General features: G+C 44.8%; 1 protein-coding gene across 1 annotated transcript in view; it reads left to right on the forward strand.

Moving 5' to 3' along the window:
• The window catches only part of AFF3 (ALF transcription elongation factor 3), a 560,353-nt gene that overhangs the window by 456,027 nt on the left and 77,413 nt on the right, over positions 1-26,913 (forward strand). Inside the window, exon 13 of the mRNA XM_067704167.1 lies at positions 5,748-5,788. Within this exon, the coding sequence (XP_067560268.1) occupies positions 5,748-5,788 (41 nt within the window). The remainder of the gene's footprint in view (positions 1-5,747; positions 5,789-26,913) is intronic.

Here is a 26,913-nt window from a genome sequence, read left to right on the forward strand (position 1 = left end):
CGTCTTGCCCATCAGTGACTCTCGGTCTGTACAAGGTGCTCAAACCAGGAACCTGGGACTCATTCCTGACGCCTCCCCTACTTCCCACGTTCAATCAATCACCAGTTCCCTCAACCCTACCTCCAAAATGTAGCATGAACTTTCTCCACCTCCACCGCTACCGTGCCCTTCTCTCTCCTGGATCACTGCAGATGACCTTCAACTTTGCCCCTTCCTGCCCCAATCCATTCAACACACAAAGGCCAGAAGGGAATTTGAAAAGTGTAAGTTGAGGCTTCCCTGGTGGCACAGTGGTTAAGAATCCACCTGCCAGTGCAGGGGACACGGGTTCAAGCCCTGGTCTGGGAGGATCCCACATGCCGTGGAGCAGGTGGGCCCGTGCACCACAGCTGCAGAGCCTGCGCTCTAGAACCCAAGAGCCACAACTGCTGAGCCCCCGTGCTACAACTACTGAAACCCGCATACCTAGAGCCCATGCTCTACAACAAGAGAAGCCCGTGAACCGCAATAAAGAGTAGCCCCTGCTCGCCGCAACTAAAGCCCACGCGCAGCAAGGAGGACCCAGTGTAGCCATAAATAAATGAATGAATGAATAAATAAATAAATAAAATAAAAGTGTGGGTCATTGCCTCACTGCCTACTCTTTTTTTTTTTTTTTTTTTTTTTTTGCGGTACGCGGGCCTCTCACTGTTGTGGCCTCTCCCGTTGCGGAACACAGGCTCCAGACTCGCAGGCTCAGCAGCCATGGCTCACGGGCCCAGCCAATCCACGGCATGTGGGATCTTCCCGGACCGGGGCATGAACCCATGTCCCCTGCATCAGCAGGCGGACTCTCAACCACTGCGCCACCAGGGAAGCCCTTTTTTTTTAATTACATAGATTCACCGGAAGTTGCAAAGAACGTACAGGCAGGTCCCATATATCAGGGGTCCACGGCCTGTTATGAACCAGGCCACACAGCAGGAGGTGAGTGGTGGGCAAGCGAGCAAAGCTTCATCTGCCACTGCCCATCGCTGCCCATCACTGCCCATTGCTCATATTACCTCCTGAACCATCCCCCCTGCCCCCGGTCCTTGGAAAAGTTGTCTTCCATGAAACCAGTCCCTGGTGTCAAAAAGGTTGGGGACTGCTGCCATATATCCTTCACCCAGCTTCCCCTCATGTAAACGTTTCAGTGACTTCTTATTGCTGTGGATAATGTCCAAAATCCTTAACTTGACCTCCGAAGCCCTTGGGACCTGCCACTGTCCACACCACTCACTGACCTCCCTGACAGCAACCTTCCTGTAGTTCCTCCACTGACCAGAGATCTAGGCCTGCCTTGGGCCTCTGCTCCCGAACACTTTTCCCTTCCTTCCTTCCCCATTCCTACTTCTCTCATTCAGTAACTCTTCTTTGCCCTCCTTGTGGCAGCTTTGTTATCCCTTCCTTAGTGAACCTTCCTTGAGCACTCATTCCAAATGAGGTCCCTTCACATTCTGTCCTCTTTGGTCATAGCCCTTGTCTAGATCCAGGATCTAGAATGCTTGTGTGTGTTTAACTTTTTGTAGACTCCAAGTACAATGTGGCAAAAGCTTTGTCCGCTTTGACTGTCACCCAAGCAGAGCCCAGGCCCTGCACTTGATAGGTACAGCAGTTGGCTTTATGGAGCTGTCCACGTGGTATTTCTGTTTCTATCAAGTAAGAAAGAAACTGGATTATGCTAAGACCCCTCTGAATTCTAGCCTCTTCCCTTTGCTTTCTCCCCCTCCAATATCCATGAACTTGTTCTACGCTCGACCCAGTTACAGTAAGGGCACTTAACTTCCTCTTTGATTTCCCCTCAATAACAGATTGTGACTGGTAATTCATTTAGCGTATGTTGAAACCTGCAAGTCTACTGATTAGGTTCCCAAGCGCCCAGCTTGCTGTGATAAAGACAGAGAAAAGATGTCATCTCTCAAAGAGAACCTGGAAAATAATTATTTCTGGCAGAGAACTTGTTTTGTCTCACAGACTTACCCTTCAGAGTCATTCATGAATGAGTAATGAACTCAGGAAGGATCAGTGACGCATTGTCTTAAGGCTTCAATCTGTTTTGCTGAGAACTGAATAAAAAAGTCACAAGAGGAGACGATGATTTAGAAAGAGAAATATGGTTGCTCTAACATACAAGTCTTGAAAGAAGGAAATTGGGAAATTCATCTAGTTTTCTACGAGTAGTTTTTCAGGTTTCAATCATGAGTCACCTAAGTAATTTTTTTCTCTGCTATTTCATTCCAGTGTTTATTTTATTATTTTCCAACAGTAAAATAAAATAGTGTGCAACAGCCAAAGTTTATTTTAAGAGAGGAGGCAGTAAGAAAAAGGTGGTGGTGGTGGTCTTTGCTTTGGTATATAACATACAATTTTAATGCCGTTAAGTTTGTTTTTTTTTCCCTCAAGGAGTTATTTAAAGCATTTAATATAGTCTCATCTCCTTTTTGATGGGTGATGAGTCCTCCTCTGTAAAGTTCTGAATGATGTAGAATAACAACAAATTAAATAGAACAATCAAAAGCAGGCATTAAAAATAGTAGTGCAGGCAGTCGTGTGGCAGATTGAAGGGTGAGGGTCACAGAAAGACATGCATGATGTCTCAGCCCAGAAGGCCCTTTTGGTCCCAGCATCGTGTCCATCGGCTAAAGGAAAGCTTCCAACTCAGCTTACATTAGAGGACTGTTCCCAGCTTCCAACTCAGCTTACATTAGAGGACTCACCGATGTCAGTCCTAGGGAGTTATTCTCAGCAGGTACCACCACCTGGGATGCGTCAATTCGCAGGCATTCTAGTGATGGTCGGGCATCTGAGTTTCTTGTTTGGGGTTTGTTTTGCTTTGCTTTTGCTTCTTAAATCATCTTCTTATAGACTGCACATCAACAAGCACTGTGTTTCCTTATCACAAAAGTCAGCGGGAAGTATTTGCAGGCAGGAGAGAAGAGAATCAATAGACTTAAAAAAAATTGACATCCAGGGCTGGACGAAAATTCAGATGCCATGTGAGAGATTCCTATTGACCTTTTAGTCACATCTCGTGATTTTTGTTATTCCGGGAGGAGTCTGTCTCCAGTGCCTCCTGCTGAGATGATGAGAGGCTGTGCTGATAATACCTGCCATCTTTCCTTCGGGGAGTTCCAAACACTTTTTGTATATTTAGCCAAACACATTGTGTATTTACTAGAGAGTGAAGTTCTTTTCAAGGATAACTGCCGAAAGTGGAAAGCGATCTTGCTGTGTGAGGGAGAACGCTTTAGGAGATGAACCTGGGAACAATGACAGCTGCCTGTCACCTGCCGGGTGCTTTTCGTGAACCTGCTCCTGGGGTGGCCCTCGGGAGAGCACAGACAAAGGAGAGAGAGGAGAGGGCAGGGAGTGCTGTCCAGGCCTTCCTTGGCTTCTCACCTCTTCCGCCTGCCACATTCGACCCCCTCAGGTGTCCCCGCAAAGAGAAAGCGCTGTAGTTCTTCTTCTCTATCTTGAACGAATCATGTTCGTTCAATGCCAGGTCACTTGGGCTGTCGTTCCCTGGAATCCAGGCAAGAAGGAGGGGACCCCTGCCCCTTGGATTGTCCACAGTAGCCTAGACCTTGACTGGCTCCCTCAGCCTCCATTTGGAGAAGGAAAGGGTAGTTTGGAAACTGAGACCTGGGTCGAGGACCAGACTCCAGGTCCATAATATAAATGTAAGGCAGAAGCTGTCCCAGAATGTAAGACTCTCAATTCCCTGTTGAACAGATTTTATGCTTTTTCCTAACTCACTGTGGTTGCGTCCCTTGTGGAATTATCTAAGTTTCTCTTACTAATTTATTTTCCAATCCTGGTGCCAGGCCCAGGAGCTCATGTCCCCTGGGTTCTGTCTTTCAGATCTGCCTTTCATCGCTACTTTGCTGCAGCATCTCCACAGAGACACCCTTGTTATTTGAAGGGGACAGTTCCTGATTGTACAAGGGGACCCTGCCGACGTTTGAAAAGTGTTAGCATCCCTGGGGCCAGGCACTAAACGCCAGTAGTGATCCCCTCGTGAGTGTGACACGCAGAAACACACTCAATTCCAGATGCTCCGGGGGTTGGGGGGAGGGTAGCCCAGGTGAGAACCACTGCCAGGGGCTTGGACAGGCCCTTCCTCCGCCGTCTAGTCCAGGACCACCAGTGCCTCTTCTCGCCTGACCACATTTCAGTGGGAAGGGTCCCCTAAGTGATTCGTTCGTTGATGTTTACTCTGCAGATATTTCCAGAGCACCTGCTAACAGCTCCACACCCTGTTTGAGGAGCTGTAGGTCCACCAGCCATTAGTCACCACTCACGTCTGCCCCTTCGTAGCTCTGTCCTATCTTCATCTGTTTATTTGCATGTTACTTCATAACTGTCTGCCAGTCATCCCTGGACCTCTCTTCTGACTCCCTCCCTGGGGACTCAGCTTGTCCAGGACAGTGACCACTTCTGCTTTGGCTTTTTTCCCCTCTGAAACCCCAGAGCAATCATCTTCATGTAGTAGGAATTCAGTAAGTGTTGGTCTGACTGCGTGATCCAAGGATATGCAACCGTCGCCAAGGGTATATTTCTTTTCTGTAATAGAGATAATGGTTCTGATGTGTCGTTTTTTCTAATCTGAAGATTCTATTTTGTCTGCCACCCACCTGCAATGAGGAATAGCGTGGGAAACACTGGTATCCCTGGTAAACAGTAAATTTGACATATGTCATGTACGAGGTGAAGACTGACTCTGAACGCTCCTTGTTTCCTACGTGCATCCTGAGGAGGCCTTGGTCTTCGAGGCCGTGCCTTGATCCCCTCCCAATTGTGACTTCTCGGTCAGAGAAGTCTTTTTCTGCCTTCCGTAGATTCAGAGTGCTTGGCGGCATAAGGCAAACAGACAAAAAAATAGGACAGACGACGAAAGGAAAGTGAGTGCAAAACTTGGAGAATCTGAGGGAGCAGTGGAGGCCTTCTTATTTCCTTTCTTCTTTTAATTTTTATAGTATGGAAAATTTCAAACACACACTAATTCCCAGAATACTATACCATTCCTCCTGTGTTCTTGTCACCTAGCTTCAACAGTTATCAACCCAAGGCCATCTCATTTCATTTCTATGCCTACCTACTCTCTCTTCCCTCCAATTGTATTATTTTAAACCCCAGCATCGTGTAATTATATTCATAAGTATTTCAGTATGAATCTCTAAAAGACTCTTTATAAAAACATTGCCACAGTTATGTTCCTGTGTCTAAAACATAGCAGCAATCTCCTAATATCATCACATAGCGAGTCAATGTTCCAATATCCAATTGTGATGCTTTTATCAATAAATCTGAAAACCAGGTCCAGAATTATAGCTGCGTAGGAAAAGAAGCTGCAAAGGAACCAAGACAGATCTTTTCCTTACAGGAAAGTAGAATAAAGCAAATGGTAAAAGGGAATTCCGGAAGTAAAAGTGAAACAGCTCTGATCAGTACCACGTCTCCTGAGACCTGTCCAGCCTCACCTGTGCAGTATGTCCAGTCTCCTCAAGCTCACCCCCTGGTGGCAAGTGTGACCCATGGGGGCTTCCCTTAACTCTTCAGAAATATTCGTTTCCTAACACGAGAGGATTCTCTACTGTGTTATTAGTAGTTTCATATTTGGCCACCTGTCAGAAGTGTGGGTGACACAGAGTTTCTTTTTAAGTATTGATTGAGCACATAATTTTAAAGTCAGCATATTAAATAAACATCTCTGCCCTTTCTTCCAGCAGGCAGCCCAGAGAACGGCTCTCCACGCTCTGTCTGACAGGTACATTTTGTCATTTTTATGAACTATAAATTACTTTATGAAACATTGAGCCCTATTTACTGTGGCATATAATTCATAATCGGATTTTGTCCCTAAAGTGTCTGTGAACTGGGATGTTAAACATTTTGCATGCTTCAATTTGTCATGCATGTGTGGAGTTTATTACTGCAAAAATCGCCTTGTTGTATTTCATAGAAAGTATGAAGAATCCCTTGTTGTACAATGAAACAGGAGACAGGAAACTTGGAGGGAAAGTCCTGAATGGTGCAGTAAATTCTGAACTTTGGAATTGGTTGAGATCTGAGCTCATTTTTCAACAATAAGTACTTCATTTATTCTGGGGTGTTGTCTTCAGACTTCTCTTCCACATCATTTCCCCGAGAGCTGTCTGTCTTCTGATGCGATTCTCTCTCGAACTTTACTTTATGCGCGGAACCCAATTCATGGTGCTGTGCGTGCCTGACTTTTGACTCCTTGCTCTGGCTTGTTTTTCCTAACTTGTGTTATTGAATGAGATATGTAAAGTTAATCAGTAAACATACTCCAGCTGTATTTCACATCTTCCTTTGCCTATAAGACTGTTTGGAAGTATTTGAATGGGCATATATAAAGTTACTTTCTAGAATAGAGCAGACCATCTCTTGGTTTGGGTTGGTCTTTGATTTCTCATTTGCCAAAGTGTGTGTGTGTGTGTGTGTGTGTGTGTGTGTGTGTGTGTGTGTGTGTGTGTTTTAAAGAACCATCAGGAGGTAAAGATGAAGCTTTGTTTTCTCTCCACAAGTGAGGTTCTCACAGGGCTGGAAACAGCCGGAGGAGCTGTTCCCCTCAGCGGGCTGGCAGGCATCTCGGCATTGTCTAGCTACCACCGCCCCCCTCCCTTCCTTCCCAGCTCTCTTCTGTGGAATGAGCAATAATTGACTATGTAAACCAGCTCAGTTCAGTGCTTCTCCAAGGTGAAACCTGTCACTTAGGCGAATTATCTGTGCTCATGGATGAAAAGCGTTTTCTCGATGGTGGCAGCCTGAGCCCAAGTGTTTTGATTTCAATTGAAAAGCCTTCCCCATGACAACCACACAAGCCTGTGGGCTCTAAGAGTGGCTGCCACGTGATCTTCTGGGGTTGCTTCTGGGATTCTCGCACAAGCTGATAACTGTACTGCTTCTGAGTCTGTTGGTAGAAAGAAGAGAGACTCCGGATCACAACACACTTAAAATCTGACACATTAATTCTTTTCCTCTACATATTTCTTTTTTCCCTTTGACTTTTCTTCTTCAGTGATTCCTTCAACAAAATGCATTGAGAAGCAAGAGAAAGCCCTCAGTTGACAATATTATGCCACTGCCAGTGGTGACGAGGTTTCTTTTTGGGGTGGTAAAAATGGTGTAAAATTAGATTATGGTGAAGACTTCACAACCCAGTAAATATACTAAAAACAACTGAATTGCATGCTTTAAATGGGTGAGCTTTATGGTATATAAATTACATTTCAATAATGCTACATATCTAGACACAAAATATCTTTATAGACTTTGGTAGAATGAATCAAGAACCATTTTTAAAAACATGGACTCCCACTGAAGACATGATTGTAGGTACAAAGACAAGTCATCAGAAACTAGGACCGGTATATTCTAAGGCTTCTCCCCAAAAGATACAGGACTTTGTCCTGGGTAGAAAATGTGCATAGATTTTCATGATGAGCAATGCTATTACCTTTGACATTTTCTGATCTTCTCTCAAAAACCCCTCCTGAAGCCCAATAATTAATTGACTAGTAAGTTAGTATCTTAGCCCTTGTTCTTATGTAACCACTTAGTGCAGATACTGTGAGGAAAAAAAAAGTTCATTCCCTAGAAGCAGAAAAACAGAGGTTCCCATTGTCCCTGCTCTTCTAACGAATTTCCCTGTCTTCAAACGTAACTGAGCATTTCCCTCTAAATCTTAACAGTTTTTCTGTTCACAATGGGAGGAACTCAGCGCCTTTCAAAGTAATGGGCTGACTTTGCCTACTATTCTAGCAATGCAGTTGTGTAAAGCTACTTCTCTGTGCTTTTCCTGTTTTATGTTTTCCATTAATTCAGGACCACTTGTGTATTTCCATGAGTGAGAAGTCTCTGTAATTGTTGGGCGATACAATTAAAAACCCTTCTTCAAAATAAGGACTTGTAACACCTACTGAATTAATTGGATTCATGTTTTCTAGTTTCTTCAATTAGAGAACGCTCACTTAACACATGACAGATGTCATTTTCTATCACATTACCTATTCTGTTGAATAAACTAGTCTTTTCTAGAAAATGAGGGATGCGGCTTTGGGTCCAGCCACCATATGACTTGCCTAAAATTCTGTCTGTCCCAAGAACGACCTCAAGTTGGGAAGGGAATTGAGTAGAAATTCCCCTCCAGGTTGTGCCCTTCCCAAGGTAGAGATCTAACCCCAGTATCTCTGTCTACTTACAGTCTGGTGGTGATCTATCATACATTCATTAACGCAGACTCTACTGGTTTCCTAAACTCTTTTTTCAGCCCGTTTTCACCTCTTGATTTAAAATTCCATAATGATTAGGCAGCAGTTTTGTTTCTCTCCGGGAAAAAGAAAGAGCACTTTTCAGGCCTTCAAAGCTGCTTCCTGAGTTCTGCGATTCTGGAGTTGGACAGAAAGCCCATGCTGGCTTGAGTCAGGCTACCATGTGACACTGAGGTATCCCACTGGTTTGCTCCTCTCTGGGCCCATGTCACTTCCATTTAACCTTATAACTGCCTAAGTACCTGGTGAACACAGGACGTGTGATCCAGGAGGAGAGCTGTTTTGTCTCAAGATGTACAACTTGATGATGAAATGGGATTCGCTTGACTGGGATTGTAGGGGCGATGTGAGTTTACACTGTAGGAAGCCAGTTGTCCTCTGCTTCCCCGTAAGAAAGCCGACCTTCGAGGCTTGGGGACCTGGCCTAATGGGACTAGATATAGGGAAAAGGGGTGTCGTTTCCCTCTATGAGGGCAGATAGAAATCTCATCCCCGTGGGGTGTCAGAGGGTAGAGGATATCCAGACATCTTCTGAAGGTCAGTCTTGTCTATCTTTTCATTGCTCCAGCTTCCTGGTTTCCAGGGGCATTCTAGCAGAAGTCTAGCATCTGACAGTTGGCGATTGTAATGGTTTAAAGTTCAGTGAGTCCTCAGTAGTCAATACACAACCTTGATCAATTAAAACTCTGATATTGCCATTACTAAAATTTAAAAAGCATCTGTGGTCACTCCCATAGAGAACCTTTTGCCTTCTTTGAGTTTGAGCGATGGGCTTAGGTGATGGTTCAGCCGAAATAGCCCAAACACTCCACAGATCCAAACAGGATCACGACAGCGAGGCAGATGTGGGCTTTGGCCCAACTAACCCGTGCCACCTGCAGCAATGGGAAGGGTGTGTGAAGGTGGGATGGGGGCTTGGGTTTTGTTCTTTTCTACTGCTGCCTGTAGAACTTTTTATCCATCTGTTTTATGCCATCGAGAGGCAGCTGGCCTACCAGAGACCTGCCAGTGCCCCAAATAACGAAAAAACAAGACACCAGGGCAGGAAGAGGTGACAAAATTCTCAGCAAGGTAAACCAGTCAATTACAAGAGAACCTCCCTTTGCAGAGGAGCATACGCCTTCTTTTTTTTTTTTTTTTTGGTGGAAAGTAAAGTTTACTTTATTATGGATGCTGGCAACTGGGGGGAGATGCAGACTCGTGTCCAAAGGCCGACTCGCTCCCCCTGACAACCAGCGGGCCAGAGCTTTCATAGGCAGAGGGAGCGGGCTACACGCAGAAACGGCACAGTCAGCTCTGGCCGTCATCGAGAAATTGGTCATCGGTGGTCTGACCAGCACCATCTTGATTGTTTTAGGTACAGTTAGCCTTCAGTTCCCGGGTCGGTTTGTTCCCATTTCCTTGAGGCCAGTTCTCGGAATTGTGGCAGCCTGTGTCATGGCTACAGCCTGGTCATCGTGTAGTTAACTTCTTCCACCTGGTGAGGGTTTCAGTACCTGTAAGACAGCTCACAGGATGTGGCTCAGAATATTCTCCAGAGCCCTTGAGAGGGAACTAAATGTCCTTGACTTTGCTTACTGACTAAACTGTTATCGTTTTGTCCTGTTTGACTGCTTTTCTTTCTTCTACATTTTCTCACTTCTCTGATTAAACTTATTCTTTGGCTAAAGTTTTTATGCAGACAGAAGACAGGAGGATATGGGGGTGGGGGAAGGACCATAGGGTCCTGTTTCATTGCACTCCCCATTGCCCTCTCCGCTGGCAAATGCCAAACCACTTTCTCTCTGTGAATTTGCCTCTTTGGGGTATTTCATGTAAATGGAATCCTGCGAAATGCACTCGTTTGTGTTTGGCTTCTTTCACTGAGCGTGTTTTCAAGGTTTATCTGTGTTGTGGCATGTACTAGTACTTCATTCCTTTTTTTTCTTTTGAGATGACTTATCAATTGTCAAATTAATTTATTCTAAATTGCCAGTGTAATTTTTTTTGAATTTAATTTTTTTATACAGCAGGTTCTTATTAGTTATCCATTTTATACATATTAGTGTATATATGTCAATCCCAATCTCCCAGTTCATCCCAACATCACCCTCCACCACCACCACTTCCTCCCCTTGGTGTCCATACATTTGTTCTCCACATCTGTGTCTCAATTGCCGCCCTGCAAACCCGTTCATCTGTACCATTTTTCTAGGTTCCACATATATGTGTTAATATACGATATTTGTTTTTCTCTTTCTGACTTAACTTCACTCTGTATGACAGTCTCTAGATTCATGCATGTCTCTACAAATGAACCAATTTCATCCCTTTTTATGGCTGAGTAATATTCCATTGTATATACGTACCACATCTTCTTTATCCATTCGTCTGTCGATGGGCATTTAGGTTGCTTCCCTGACGTGGTTATTGTAAACAGTGTTTCGGTGGACATTGGGGTGCATATGTCTTTTTGAATTATGGTTTTCTCTGGGTGTATGCCCAGTAGTGGGATTGCTGGGTCATATGGTAATTCTATTTTTAGTTTTTTAAGGAACCTCCATGCTGTTCTCCATAGTGACTATATCAGTTTCATTCCCACCAACAGTGCAAGAGGGTTCCTTTTCTCCACACCCTCTCCAGCATTTGTTGTTTGTAGATTTTCTGAAGATGCCCATTCTAACCGGTGTGAGGTGATACCTCATTGTAGTTTTGATTTGCATTTCTCTAATAATTAGTGATGTTGAGCAGCTTTTCATGAGCTTCTTGGCCATCTGTATGTCTTCTTTGGAGAAATGTCTATTTAGGTCTTCTGCCCATTTTTTGATTGGGTTCTTTATTTTTTTAATATTGAACGGCATGAGCTGTTTATATATTTTGGAGATTAATCCTTTGTCTGTTGATTTGTTTGCAAATATTTTCTCCCATTCTGAGGATTGTCTTTTTATCTTGTTTGTAGTTTCCTTTGCTTTGCAAAAGCTTTTAAGTTTCATTAGGTCCCTTTTTTTTTTACTTTTGTTTTTATTTCCATTACTCTAGGAGGTGGATCAAAAATGATCTTGCTGTGATTTATGTTAAAGAGTGTTCTTCCTATGCTTTCCTCTAAGAGTTTTATAGTGTCCAGTCTTACATTTAGGTCTCTAATCCATTTTGAGTTTATTTTTGTGTATGGTGTTAGGGAGTGTTCTAACTTCATTCTTTTACACGTAGCTGTCCAGTTTTCCCAGCACCACTTATTGCAGAGGCTGTCTTTTCTCCATTGTACATCGTTGCCTCCTTTGTCATAGATTAGTAGACCGTAGGTGCGTGGGTTTATCTCTGGGCTTTCTATCCTGTTCCATTGATCTATATTTCTGTTTTTGTGACAGTACCATACTGTCTTGATTACTGTAGCTTTGTAGTATAGTCTGAAGTCAGGGAGTCTGATTCCTCCAGCTCCGTTTTTTTCCCTCAAGACTGCTTTGGCTATTCGGGGTCTTTTGTGTCTCCATACAAATTTTAAGACTTTTTTGTTCTAGTTCTGTAAAAAATGCCATTGGTAATTTGATAGGGATTGCATTGAATCTGTAGATTGCTTTGGGTAGTATGGTCATTTTTACAATATTGATTCTTCCAATCCAAGAACATGGTTTATCTCTCCATCTGTTTGTATCATCTTTAATTTCTTTCATCAATGTCTTATAGTTTTCTGCATACAGGTATTTTGTCTCCCTAGGTAGGTTTATTCCTAGGTATTTTATTCCTAGGTGTTTTATTCTTTTTGTTTTATTCTTTTTGTTGCAGTGGTAAATGGGAGTGTTTCCTTAATTTCTCTTTCAGATTTTTCATCATTAGTGTATAGGAATGCAAGAGATTTCTGTGCATTAAGTTTGTATCCTGCTACTTTACCAAATTCATTGATTAGCTCTAGTAGTTTTCTGGTAGCATCTTTAGGATTCTCTATGTATACTACCATGTCATCTGCAAACAGTACAGTTTTACTTCTTCTTTTCCAATTTGTATTCCTTTTATTTCTTTTTTCTTCTCTGATTGCCATGTCTAGGACTTCCAAAACTATGTTGAATAGTAGTGGTGAGAGTGGACATCCTTGTCTGTTCCTGATCTGAGAGGAAGTGCTTTCAGTTTTTCACCATTGAGAATGATGTTTGCTGTGGGTTTGTCATATATGGGCTTTCTTGTGTTGAGGTAGTTTCCCTCTATGCCCTCTTTCTGGAGAGTTTTTATCATAAATGGGTATTGAATTTTGTCAAAAACTGTTTCTGCATCTATCTAGATGATCATATGGTTCTTATTCTTCAATTTGTTAATATGGTGTATCACATTGATTGATTTGCGTATATTGAAGAATCCTTGCATCCCTGGGATAAATCCCACTTGATCATGGTGTATGATCATTTTAATATGTTGTTGGCTTCTGTTTGCTAGTATTTTGTTGAGGATTTTTGCATCTATATTCATCAGTGATATTGGTCTGTAATTTTCTTTTTTTGTAGTATCTTTCTCTGGTTTTGGTATCAGGGTGATGGTGGCCTCATAGAATGAGTTTGGGAGTGTTCCTTCCTCTGCACATAGAGTGAGTTTGGGAGTGTTCCTTCCTTTGCAGTTTTTTGGAAGAGTTTGAGAAGGATGGGTGTTAGCTCTTCTCTAAATGTTTGATAGAATTCACCTGTGAAGCCATCTGGTCCTGGACTTTCATTTGTTGGAAGATTTTTAATCACAGTTTCAATTTCATTACTTGCGATTGGTCTGTTCATATTTTCTATTTTTTCCTGGTTCAGTCTTGGAAGGTTATACCTTTCTAAGAATTTATCAATTTCTTCCAGGTTGTCCATTTTATTGGCATAGAGTTGCTTGTAGTAGTCTCTTATGATGCTTTGTATTTCTGCAGTGTCTGTTGTTAACTTCTCCTTTTTCATTTCTAATTTTATTGCTTTGAGTCCTCTCTTTTTCTTGATGAGTCTAGCTAGAAGTTTATCAATTTTGTTTATCTTCTCAATGAACCAGCTTTTCGTTTTATTGATCTTTGCTATTGTTTTCTTTGTTTCTATTTCATTTATTTCTGCTCTGATCTTTATGACTTCTGTCCTTCTGCTAACTTTGGGTTTTATCTGTTCTTCTTTCTCTAGTTCCTATACGTGTAAGGTTAGATTTTTTATTTGAGATGTTTGTTGTCTCTTGAGGTAGGCCTGTATTGCTATAAACTTCCCTCTAATAACTGCTTTTGGTGCATCCCGTAGGTATTGGATTGTCGTGTTTTCGTTGTCATTTGTCTCTAGGTATTTTTTGATTTCCTCTTTGATTTCTTCAGTGGTCTCTTGGTTATTTAATAACGTATTGTTTAGCCTCCGTGTGTTTGTGTTTTTTACATTTTTTTCCCTGTAATTTATTTCTAATCTCATAATGTTGTGGTCAGAAAAGATGCTTGATATGATTTCAGTTTTCTTAAATTTACGGAGGCTTGATTTGTTACCCAAGATGTGGTCTATCCTGGAGAATGTTTCATGCGCACTTGAGAAGAAAGTGTAATCTGCTCTTTTTGGATGGAATGTCCTATAAATATCAATTAAATCTATCTGGTGTATTGTGACATTTAAAGCTTGTGTTTCCTTATTAATTTTATGTTTGGATGATCTGTCCATTGGTGTAACGGAGGGGTTAAAGTTTCCTACTATTATTGTGTTACTGTCGATTTCCTCTTTTATAGCTGTTAGCAGTTGCCTTATGTATTGAGGTGCTCCTGTGTTGGGTGCATATATATTTATAATTGTTATATCTCCTTCTTGGATTGATCCCATGATCATTATGTAGTGTCCTTCCTTGTCTCTTGTAACATTCTTTATTTTAAAGTCTATTTTATCTGATATGAGTATTGCTACTCCAGCTTTCTTTTGATTTCCATTTGCATGGAATATCTTTTTCCATCCCCTCACTTCCAGTCTGTATGTGTCCCTAGGTCTGAAGTGGGTCTCTTGTAGACAGCATATATATGAGTCCTGTTTTTGTATCCATTCAGCAAGCTGTGTCTTTTGGTTGGAGCATTTAATGCATTCACATTTAAGGTGATTATCGATATGTATGTTCCTATTACCATTTTCTTAATTGTTTTGGGTTTGTTTTTGTAGGTTCTTTTCTTCTCTTGTGTTTCCCCCTTAGAGAAGTTCCTTTAGCATTTGTTGTAGAGCTGGTTTGGTGGTGCTGAATTCTCTTAGCTTTTGCTTGTCTGTAAAGACAAGAGAACTTTTGATTTCTCTGTCGAATCTGAATGAGATCCTTAGCCGGTAGAGTAATCTTGGTTTTAGGTTCTTCCCTTTCATCACTTTAAATATGTCCTGCCACTCCCTTCTGGCTTGTAGAGTTTCTGCTGAGAAATCAGCTGTTAACCTTATGGGAGTTCCCTTGTATGTTATTTGTCATTTTCCCTTGCTGCTTTCAATAAATTTCCTTTGTCTTTAATTTTTGCCAATTTGATTACTATGTGTCTCGGTGTGTTTCTCCTTGGGTTTATCCTGTATGGGACTCTCTGTGCTTCCTGGACTTGGGTGGCTATTTCCTTTCCCATGTTCAGGATGTTTTCAACTATGATCTCTTCAGATATTTTCTCGGGTCCTTTCTCTCTTCTCCTTCTGGGACCCCTATAATGCGAATGTTGTTGCGTTTAGTGTTGTCCCAGAGTTCTCTTAGGCTGTCTTCATTTCTTATCATGCTTTCTTCTTTATTCCGTTCTGCAGCAGTGAATTCCACCATTCTGTCTTCCAGGTCACTTATCCGTTCTTCTGCCTCAATTATTCTGCTGTTGATTCCTTCCAGTGTATTTTTCATTTCAGTTATTGTATTGTTCATCTCTGTTTACTTGTCCTTTAATTCTTCTAGGTCTTTGTTAAACATTTCTTGCATCTTCTCGATCTTTGCCTCCATTCTTTTTCCAAGGTCCTGAATCATCTTCACTATCATTATTCTGAATTCTTTTTCTGGAAGGTTGCCTATCTCCACTTCATTTAGTTGTTTTTCTGGGTTTTATCTTGTTCCTTCATCTGGTACATAGTCCTCTGCCTTTTCATCATGTCTGTCTTTCTGTGAACGTGTTTTTCATTCCATAGGCTGCAGGATTGTAGTTCTTCTTGCTTCTGCTGTCTGCCCTCTGGTGGATGAGGCTATCTAAGAGGCTTGTGCAAGTTTCCTGATGGAGGGACTGGTGGTGGGTAGAGCTGGGTGTTGCTCTGGTGGGCAGAGCTCTGTAAAACTTTAATCTGCTTGTCTGCTGATGGGTGGGGCTGGGTTCCCTCCCTGTTGGTTGTTTGGCCTGAGAGGACCCAAACCTGGAGCCCACCCTGGCTCTTTGGTGGGGCTAATGGCAGACTCTGGGAGGACTCATGCCAAGAAGTACTGCCCAGAACTTCTGCTGCCAGTGTCCTTGTCCTCACGGTGAGACACAGCCACCCCCACCTCTGCAGGAGACCCTCCAACACTAGTAGGTAGGTCGGGTTCAGTCTCCTATGGGGTCACTGCTCCTTCCCCTGGGTCCCGATGCACACAGTACTTTGTGTGTGCCCTCCAGGAGTGGAGTCTCTGTTTCCCTCAGTCCTGTCGAAGTCCTGCAGTCGAATCCCACTAGCCTTCAAAGTCTGATTCTCTGGGAATTCCTCCTCCCGTTGCTGGACCCCCAGGTTGGGAGGCCTGACGTGGGGCTCAGAACCTTCACTCCAGTGGGTGGACTTCTGTGGTATAAGTGTTCTCCAGTCTGTGAGTCACCCACCCAGCAGTTATGGGATTTGATTTGATTGTGATTGCGCCCCTCCTACCGTCTCATTGCGGCATCTCCTTTGTCTTTGGATGTGGGGTATCTTTTTTGGTGAGTTCCAGTGTCTTCCTGTCGATGATTGTTCAGCAGTTAGCTGTGATTCCGGTGCTCTCGCAAGAGGGAATTAGCGCACGTCCTTCTACTCCGCCATCTTGAACCAGTCTCTCCCATTCTCCTTCTTATTCACACCTTATGATGTGCCTCTCACGTGTCTGTTCTCTGTACATATTATTGTACTAGATGGGGTAGAGAGAGGCAGAGAAGAATTGGGATAAATGGGCTTTGTGGGTCATTTCTAAAGGTGAGTCTTTGGTATCGACACTGCCGCATCACAAGTGATGTGGAGAATATGCAGAGTGCGGTGAGGAGAAGGCAGGATATGTGTGCAGCATGTGAAGTGCCTCTGAAAACCATTAACTTCCCTTCCCGAGTAGTAAATAGTAGATAACTGTGATCAAAAAAGGGTTCGTGTGATTTATCAAGCTGGGCAACTGTGCATCTGCAGAAGAGCCGGAGGTCAGTCTTGAAATCCAGAGCAAGGGGAACACTAGGCAATCGCCAGGTCTGAGAAGTTAATCATCCCCTTGGACCGCTTGCATCCGTCTCAGAGCGACAGAACTGCTGCAGAGCGAGCAGGGATGCTTTATAGCCACAGATCAGGAATTAATATTTTCTGTGAACCCTCCAGCATCATTTTCAGTAACGTGGGTTTTATAAAAATGCAGCATAATTTCATATGAATAAATCACATTCGGCTAGAAAGATGAGAAGCTGAGGAAAAAAAATTGTGCTTGACTTTAACAGAAAAACAAAAAAAGGAACGAGCAAGAAAGCCAACATGAAAACAGTTGTTGAAGCCATGGCCCTGGGAGGGTGCAAATGGCCGTGTGGTTAACTTGTACGTATAATCATCTTCTGAAATGTCAGCCTATGACTCCAGAAACGGCTACATTTTTACAGCCTTGGAGATGCATCACCAGACTGTAACCTGTCTGCCCATCTGGCAGTATCTCAGGTCCAGGATCCATTTATGCTGGAATCCAAACAACTGCCATTGATTTATTCATTTGTGCCGCGAGGCTTTACTGAACGTGTCCTGCGTGCACAGCGGGCACTGGGCTGGTGCAGGTGGGCAGTGGTAGGAAGCAGCCATCCCTCTGCTCATGGCCTCCCCGACCACGGCTTTGCGGAGAGGAAGCCCTTGTTAGCCTCGTGCATCTGCTCACCTCAATTTCGCCCTTCCTCAAATAAACCTCGCCCGTCACATCTCCTCTTCCCATTAGGGAGAATATAATGAAATTAAGTAAGTGAGGAATCATGTAAAATAAAGTGAGTGTGACCTGTGTCTGGAAGCGGGGCTGGAAATGAATGGCCCCACGACCAGCGGGGAGGGCAGGGTAGGCATCTGATGGCAGGGAGGGGGCTTTGCGTTCAGCCTCGTCTTCCTGACCTGTCGCCACGTGGACCACTTTCAGCCAAGCCGAGAGAACATGCTGGGCGTGGCCACCAGCACCGAAGGGTGTCTTTCCAGGTCACGTTTTACATACTGTCCCTGAAGTCTGAAGAAGAAAGTCACAGTTGCCAGGCACTGGTAATGGTTGGCCTCTTCTCTAAGGGTCCAAAAAGGGGGCTTGGGGGACTTTTAAGAAAGTTTCAAATTTCAAGCTTGGAAGATGACAAGGTAGCAGGAGGACATGTAGCAGCCCCACCTTCGAGACCCACAATGGTCTCCAGTCTCTCCAGTGCAGGGGCTTCTGATGATGAAGTCTTTTTGGTAAAATTTTTTTTTTTTTTGGTAAAACTTTTTAAAAGAGCTTTAGAGTTTAGAAGCCCTATCTCGTTGGCTATCTCATTTTATGATCCCACAATAACCCTATGAGATAGAAAGGACCCATTTTACAGATAAGAAAACTGAGCCTGAGACAGGTGATGGACTCACCCCAGGTCACAGGGTAGCAAGTGGCAGAGCTGGGACTAGACTCCAGGTCCTCTGACTCGTGTGGAGTAGAATTCTCTCATCCCCATCACGCAGCAAGGAAACAGGCTTGGATGGGGTCAGAGGCAGGTGGCTCAGGCCACGTTTTATATTGTAACAAATAGCTTAGTCTGTACTAATACTTTGTTTCTACTAGTAATTATAATAATCCGTACATTTCTTGCCTAGCTATCTTTTTATCCCTAGCACCTAGCACAGTTCCTGGCAGTTAGGAGACACAATAAGTTATTTGATGAATGAAAGAAAACAATGAACAAATGAATGCGTGAATCAGAACCCATGTTTTGTGGTTAAGCAATGGCAAATTTGGGCTTAAAATAGAAAATAGATTTCTGAAACTGTGGCTGTCCGCCATTGCAGCAGACCATCTCAGGAGGCAGAGTTTGACGGTCAGAGACTTTAAAAAAAAAAAAAAAAAAAAAACCCTTCAAAAGATTGAAAGCATCCCATGCGATTCAATTCGAGTGAAATTAAATTCTCAGAAATCAGTAACCAGAGAGAACTGTAGGATGGCCGTAGGATGCCTTAGAGAAGTTTCCTGCCCAGAGATGATCACTGGCTTCTCCCTGTGTCCCCCTCCCCACTCCTCATTGCTGTGCTTCCCACTGTGGACACGATTTAAGATGCTCTCCCATATTATCTCCACCAGTTATTCATGTTTCTTTTTTTTTCTTCCTTCATTTGATGCACATTTATCGTACGGACCCCCTGCAATGGGTAAGGCATTACATCAGTCTCTGTGGTAGACACGAAAATGCTTTACCCATGCATCCCACTCTCCAGGAGTTTACGGGTGGTAGCGGAAACGTGCGCAGATCACCGCGTGCATTAAATGTCAACGTGTGCTTGTGTGGTCCTGGGCCTGGTTAGTACAGCAGTGGCGCGTAGGTGCACCATCAAGCATTTCACTTGCATCACTTATCATTAATCCTCACGGTAACCCACTCAGCCAGGAAGGAGGAATTCAATATTAGGGCCTTAAAGAGATGAACATTTATTTCGTTTCATTTTCCAAACACCCTCCCTAGAATCCTAGTGAATCTGGGTTTACAGAGACATGTAACCGACCCACAGTCTTATGGCTGTAAGCTGCCGCATGGCCCGTCTGCCTCTAGCAGATGCTCTTAGCAGCTTCCGTAACATCCTCCCATCCCATCAAGTTACAAAGAGATCGTTGTCCCTGGAGGGATGCAGGTAGACCCGAAGCCCTCTCAGAGCAGAGCAAGGGGCGCGGGGAGGGGGCATTTGGAGTAACGTGTAAAGGACGGGAGCATCAGGGGACCAAAGAGTGGAAAGGGGAAGAACGGCTTTCTCCGCAGACAGAACGAGCACCCTGAGCAAGGGAAGGCTGGGGGTCAACAGGGGGCAGCAGGCCCTTCGTTCCCCAGGGGTGTGGGTATCCAGAGGGATAGGGGTCTGGGAGCCAGCTCTCCACACCCCCCCCCAGTGCAGGAGGCAGGGGAGCCCGGCTTCCCTCAAACGTGGGATCAAGCCTCATCTTCCACGGAAACCTTAACTAACCAACTGCCCTGACTCCTACGGTCCTGTTCCATCACTACCTCGTGGAATTGCTGACATAGACCTGCTTCCGCCCTCTGCTCACTTTATGTGTTTATGTGTGTTCTCATCAGTGGGGGGAGAACAGGAGCCTCATCGTGAATATTAGGTAATACTGTAAACGGAATGACTGCTCAGATGTAAGCTATTGTATATAAGATGGATAAACAAGGTCCTACCGTATAGCACAGGGAAATATATTCAATATCCTATTATAAACCATAGTGGAAAAGAGTATAAAAAAAGCATGTGTAATATATATGGAATCTAAAAAAAAAAAAAAGGTTCTGAAGAACCTAGGGGCAGGACAGGAATAAAGACGCAGACATGGAGAATGGACTTGAGGACATGGGAAGGGGGAAGGGTAAGCTGGGACGAAGTGAGAGAGTGGCATGGACATATATACACTACCAAATGTAAAATAGATAGCTAGTGGGAAGCAGCCGCATAGCACAGGGAAATCAGCTCGGTGCTTTGTGACCACCTAGAGGGGTGGGATAGGGAGGGTGGGAGGGAGACGCAAGAGGGAGGAGATACGGGGATATATGTATACGTATAGCTGATTCACTTTGTTATAAAGCAGAAACTAACACACCGTTGTAAAGCACACTGTTGTATAATTGTAAAGCAATTATACTCCAATAAAGATGTTTTTAAAAAAAAGCATGTGTATATGTATAACTGAATCACTTTGCTGTACAGGAGAAATTAACACAACATTATAAATCACCTATACTTCAACTAAAAAAAAAAAGAAGAAGAAAGGATGCTCAATAATGACTTACTCGATGCCTTTCAAACATGAAAGACTAAGAATTCAAATTATGCCACTCATCTCTGCTACCATGATAAGGAGGGGGAAAAAATGCCAAACCTCTGGCCCTGCTTTCCCTAATCTCTTCTCTTTTTTACAAGACGTCATGAAGCAAGCACGGGATTTTGAATCCTTGAGCTTGGGCTGGAACTTACTTTGGGCAAAGTATTTACACATCTGAGTCTGAACTCTCACAATTGCATAAACAGGATGGTGATAATGTCCTCCTTGTTAGGTTTATGGACAGATTAAATGAGGCGATAATTAGAAAAAGTGCTTTGTTAATCTATCCATACGATAGTAATTACTCTATTACATCACTAAGAAAATCTACTCATCAAGGTTCCATGAGGTACTCTTTAAGTCCTGCCAGGAAGCTTAAAAACAAAGAGAGGAAAATGTGACAGAGTGGACTTAATTTATGAAACCATGAATAACTAATAGTATGGAGCGTGTTTTTACCTTGACATTATAGAAGAATGAATATCAACAAAGCCCAAGAACTATCCCTTACTATTGCTCGTTCCATCCCTACTTTGTAATAGGTTCTAATCTAGCCTGTTCTCCCATCAAAGCCTAACTGTGGGTCTCTGGGTCCTGGGTAAGTTCACCTCGACCCCTGAGGAGGCAGCAACCCGTGCCTCCTGTGTCAGCATCTTACTTCACTTGCCTGGAAAAGTCATCCTGGGTCATTTCCAGACCCTTTTCCAGCTGATCCCTGAAGAATTGGATTCATCTTATTATTTCCAAAGTAAATCATCATTATTTCAAAAGCAAGCAATGACTCTCAGATAACATGGGAGATCCCTGGTAGAGATCTGTTTGGGGGCCCTGTTAAGAGAGAAGAACGCTAACTGAGCCTCTGTGTGAGCTCTCTTCTCTAACGGGGCCAGCGGTACCCATGGACATTTACAGAAGTGGACACACTCTCCTTACTGCTTCTTCTTAACTGCCACCTAAGTGTCCCCGACCGCCCTTCGGTGACTGTTAGCCCAGCTGACTGCATTAGCATCGTAAGCAAACGTAGGCTATCGAATCTAAAACTCAGCTTTTAAAAAGTTCCCTTAAGTACTGGGCTTCCCTGGTGGCGCAGTGATTGAGAATCTGCCTGCCAATGCAGAGGACATGGGTTTGATCCCTGGTCCCGGAAGATCCCACATGCCATGGAGCAACTAAGCCCGTGCGCCACAACTGCTGAGCCCGTGCTCTAGAGCCAGCGAGCCACAACTATTGAAGCCCACGCTCCTAGAGCCCGTACTCTGCAACAAGAGAAGCCACCACAATGAGAAGCCCGCTCACCACAGTGAAGACCCAACGCAGCCAAAAATAAATAAATAAAATAAATAAATTTATTAAAAAAAAAAAGTCCCCGTGAGTACTAATTTCCACCACAAAACTTAATGGCTCCAGAGAAGACATTGAATTCTATCAGGTAAATAACACACATTTTAAAGGTCCCAAACATGTATTTTACACAATAGAACAGAGCAGCCTGGAAGAAACTGTTAACAGTCTTTCGAGTAAATGAATAACAATTTGTATGAAGCCACTAATTACCTGTTAAGATGGTTTAGTGGGGTGGTGATGCCTGCAGGTTCTTGTGGACCCGCTGCCTGAGGTCTGGGCAAGGAGGATGCAGCCCGGAGGGACCTCTGGGTGAAAGGAAGTGTTAATAACCCTTTTAGTCAATGCCCACAGTTGCCAGGAACCTAAAGGAGCAGATGGGGTGATGCGAGCTGGGCATACTTTAGCGGGGTTTAACCTCTTTCAAAAAGAATGAAAATAAACGGTTTGTTATGGGATTATGTGAAATCATCTGTGTGAGACTTTTGAAAATTGTAAAGCACTATTGAATGTAAAGAATCTTCCGGGGCTTCCCTGGTGGCGCAGTGGTTGGGAGTCCGCCTGCCGATGCAGGGGACGCGGGTTTGTGCCCCGGTCCGGGAAGATCCCACATGCCGCGGAGCGGCTGGGCCCGTGAGCCATGGCCGCTGAGCCTGCACGTCCGGAGCCTGTGCTCCGCAACGGGAGGGGCCACAACAGTGAGAGGCCCGCGTACCGAAAAAAAAAAAAAAATCTTTCATTCACTAAAAAAGAAATTTAAGGAATGGTAGTGGTGACAGCTGCACAACGATGTGAATATATTTAATGCCACCGAATTTGTCACTTAAAAACAGGTAAAATCATAAATTTTGTATGTGTATTTGCCACAATAAAAAAGAAAAAATGAGTACATCTCTGCACGTACTAATATCCCCAGGTCTTCAGGATGGTCCCTTCTCTCAAATGTCTGGAGTGGGAAGCAGGCGTCTCTCTCCCAGGTTTGAGGTGCTAGGTTCCAGCCTGGAGATTTCTTCCTTCCTTCCTTCTCTGCTAGCAGAGGTGCCTCTGGTATCCTGCGCTGGGGAGACCCACCGTCCCTCCCCTGCTCTTGTTACTGACTCAGATCCTTGGACTCTTTAATCAATAGAAGTTGATAAGATGACAGACAAGAAATTCAGGCAGGGCTTCACTGGGACTCGTGCTGCAGCACAAGGGAGCAAAAACAAGTAACAGGTGCCCTTGCTCACTCCCCGAGGAGAGGGGGCGAGCTGGTCTGTTAAGTGGGGTGAAAGTAGGGGTGGATCTGTGGGTCGGGGCCGGAGGCGGGGCTTAGGTGGTCTGCCCACCCGCTTGGTGGCGTCATGTGCAGGGATCGTGTGCAAGGACCGTGCTTTTGCTCCGACAGCTCAGAAGTGGCACTTGGTTTGTGGCCTCCTGGTATCTTACTGTTCATAACTGCCCTGCCTGTGCATGCGCGCAGTTATTTTTAGTCCCTCATAGTTCCTTTGTATTCTGCTCTGGAGGAGATGTTTGTCCAGGTGCAAGCACTGCAGCCCAGGGTCCCAGGTCCCAGCCCACCTCCCTCCTGTCGCCAGGGACCTGTGGCTGCAGAAGAGCCAGGCTCACTGTCCACACCACCTGGTTTAACCAGCCTCAGGAAAGGGACCAGAGGAACAAGACACCCCATGGATGGAGTGACCTAACAGTTAGGACCACCCCTTAGGTTACTAGCTTGGACCTGTTACCGTGCACACGGTGTTCCTCTCTTCTGGACTCGTTCCTTCAGACTAAGTTGATAGAGCTGCCAGTGGTAAAATATTTAAATAACAGAACTGGAGTTGTTTTTGCTGGAAGGCTTTGTCTCTGTGTGCTACCCCTTTTGAACACTGTGTTGCATCACTTCTAGACCAAGGACGATGGTACCGTGTATGTCTGATGTTTGTTGTTCACTTAAGTTTTAATGCATCCCCCCAATTTTTTTTGTTTGTTTGTTTTGTTTGCGGTACGCGGGCCTCTCACTGTCGTGGCCTCTCCCGTTGTGGAGCACAGGCTCCGGACGCGCAGGCTCAGCGGCCATGGCTCACGGGCCCAGCCGCTCCGCGGCATGTGGGATCTTCCCGGACCGGGGCACGAACCCGTGTCCCCTGCATCGGCAGGTGGACTCCCAACCACTGCACCACCAGGGAAGCCCCCCCAAAATTTTTAATGTATCCAATACATGAGACATCTCCAAGTTAAAGTTAAGAGAAATACAAGACTGTGTAATGAGCATAGTTTTCAATATTTCTCGATGCTGCCTCTTCCTTTTTAAAAATATATATTGCTGGAGACACTGCTTTGGAAAAGATCCCTGGTGTTCTCCTTACTTGCTGCAAGTAGTAAATCTTTCCTTTTCTTAAAAAGAAATATACACACACACACACACAATATTTTTTTATATATATATACATATTTATATATAAACATATTTGTTTATATATCTGAAGTGGAATTATGCCTGTACATTCTTGAATAACTACTTAGACTGAATTAAGCACTTGCTGTCCTGCACTGAATGTGTTGATGATTGGTTATTAGTCGTCAGTTCTATTCAAATATTTAAACTGATTACACATGAAGATATAATGCAGTCTCCCCCGCGTTCCCCCTTTTTAAACTTTGCATTCACACTGACTCAGATCTGGGAAATTGAACTGAACGTAAAATAAACCCAAGAGCAACCAATCATATATTTTACAGGAAAAAATTCACAAAAGGTGCATATTTAATACCCATGTATATTTTCTTAACACACTGAGGCCACTGTCTGTAGCTCTTTCACTGGTGTCTGTGCCTTTAGTGAACGGAGGGCAGCTGGAGAAACATTTCTAGTGGGGTGGGTAGTTTTAAAACGAATAGATTAGTGGTGTTTTTTGTTTTGTTTTGTTTAAAACCAAACTACTTAGCTGCTTTTGATGAAAGTTTATTTAAATCGCGACACCACAACTGTTTTTTGTTTTGTTTTGTTTTGAATCTCCTTTTAGTGGAGAAAACTGGCCAAAGCCCTGGAGCCTTCTTTCTCTGCGTTAAGAGCCTTTCAGGCCAGCACCTCTCCATCCCCCTTATTCCCTCCCAGACAGTCCCGCCCAGGCCAGTTCGCTCTGGGGATGCTGAGCCAGCTGGAGCGAGCTGCCCATCCTGCTGCTAACTCTGGGCACGGGGCCGGCCCCTCCGCCTCCGACCCTTCACCACTTGCCTCCCGTGACTCGGGCCTCTGGCGTCCTCCGGAGGCAGCCTTGGGCCAGCATTGGCAGGCTGGCCCGCTGGCTCCATTGCGTATTGGAGCCTGATGAGCTCCCCTGCTGGTGTTGAAAGGTTAACGTGCCCCGCCGGAGGGCAGCAGGCTGACCTTTCCCGCGCTGGCTGCCGGGCCAGCTGCCATACCGGATCCTCCCGTTGGCCGGCAGAACACGGCGCCCACCTCTGCCCTCATCAGCCGGCATGGGAGCCCGGCCATCTGCACCCCTGTTATTCGGGGTCTGCCATCTAACCTGAGCAGATTCCTGAAGCTTGCCTCCCCTCCCTGTAATTCTCTGTGGCCTTGAGTTTCACACGCTGCCCGGTACCCGCTGCCATCCTGAGAGACAGCGTTCGGTATGTCAACGCTCATTAATTAATTACAAGTCAGTTGGGTTAAATGTTGAAACCACACCAACTCCTTGGGAAGGGAAAGGCCATGGCCCCTTTTCCCATCTCACAGACCAGGTCCGCCTGCTTGCTGGCCCTGCTCCGCTAACTGGATGGGGCCCCCAGAAGCCCAGCCCAGGCCTGGAGTCCAGAGACCCCACTTGACCTCCCTGTGGCCCCATTTGCCCTGTTCATGGCCAGGGAGCCTCTTTAGGCCATGGTTCCTCATCTTAAAATGAAGATATAACCCCTGTTCAGCCAGCCCAACCCTGGTGCCAGTGGGAGGGAAGGCGGATAGAATGTGTGAAGGCCCTGTCGGCCATGGACGCTACACAGGCACGGAGAATTGGGGTATTTATTAGTTTTTGCAGGGCTGTGTGAAGGAGGTCCCGTTTTCTTTGAGTCATTGCCCAGCCACTGAACTATTTGATAGAATTCTGAAAGGACAGCCAAGTGGGCCTTTGGTGTGGTTGCAAGATGAGCACAAAGCTGAATGATACCCCAGCCCTCTGACAGGGGCCCGTGGTCTTCAGGGTCACCCCCAGGCCTCCAAGAGTCTCATGGCTACCACACCCTGTCCTGTGCTGGGACTTGATGTCATAATCCCACTTCATCCCCTCGACTGCCCTCTGGGGTAGGTGTCATTGTCCCTGCTTTCCACACTGGGAAACTGAGGCCTGGAGGATGGAGTCATGTGCCCAAGCTGGCTAGAGCCCAGGTTTTTGGGCAGCAGTGTGGCCTTGCAGACCGAGCGGGTGGCGAAGGGCCTCATCCTTGCTCTGCCTACAGAATCCCCTTGAAACAGGACAAAACCCAGCCTGCCGCAGCCTTGCACTCACGACACAGGCCTGAGCACCGCATGTGGGGCCACGAGCTGCCCTTGCCCTTGCCCGTGTGTCAGAGCGGAGGCACGTTTAATCACCTTTCATCTTTGTCCGCTTCACGTTTGAATGTAAAACAGGAATGACCGCACAGCCACGAAGGATCCTGCTGGGGGCTTGCATGTTAGGACAGACCTCATCCAGTTCTGTTCTCTCCAAGAAAGTACTTCTAGGCATCTCAGCCATCCTTCTGTGCTCTGTGCTTAAAATAGAAGATGGCAGAAAACTTGAGAAGCGCTATGGTCGTGCTTAGATGGACTTATACGATGAGGAAAAGAGAGCCAAGCCAGCATGATTGCCTAAGACATATTTCTTGAAGATTTTTTTTCCTTCCAACTGGCTGGAGAAATATTAGCTATTCACTAACATTTCAAAATGAAGGCCAAATTTTGCTCACATCCCTACAGCAGCTCTGTGCCCCTGTGAGTCTTTAAAATGTAAACCTGCCCATATGTTGTTCCTTTGCTCACCGGTCGTCCTGACTTCCTTGCCTCATTCAAGTGAGGCAAAGCCTCTGGGTAGTGGAGACCACAGGGGCTCTCTCTGGGTGTCAGAAGGGATGTCACACCCACAAGGGCTTAATT

The sequence above is a fragment of the Pseudorca crassidens genome, chromosome 14, assembly GCF_039906515.1.
Source record: "Pseudorca crassidens isolate mPseCra1 chromosome 14, mPseCra1.hap1, whole genome shotgun sequence".
In the NCBI taxonomy this organism is placed as follows: Eukaryota; Metazoa; Chordata; class Mammalia; order Artiodactyla; family Delphinidae; genus Pseudorca; species Pseudorca crassidens.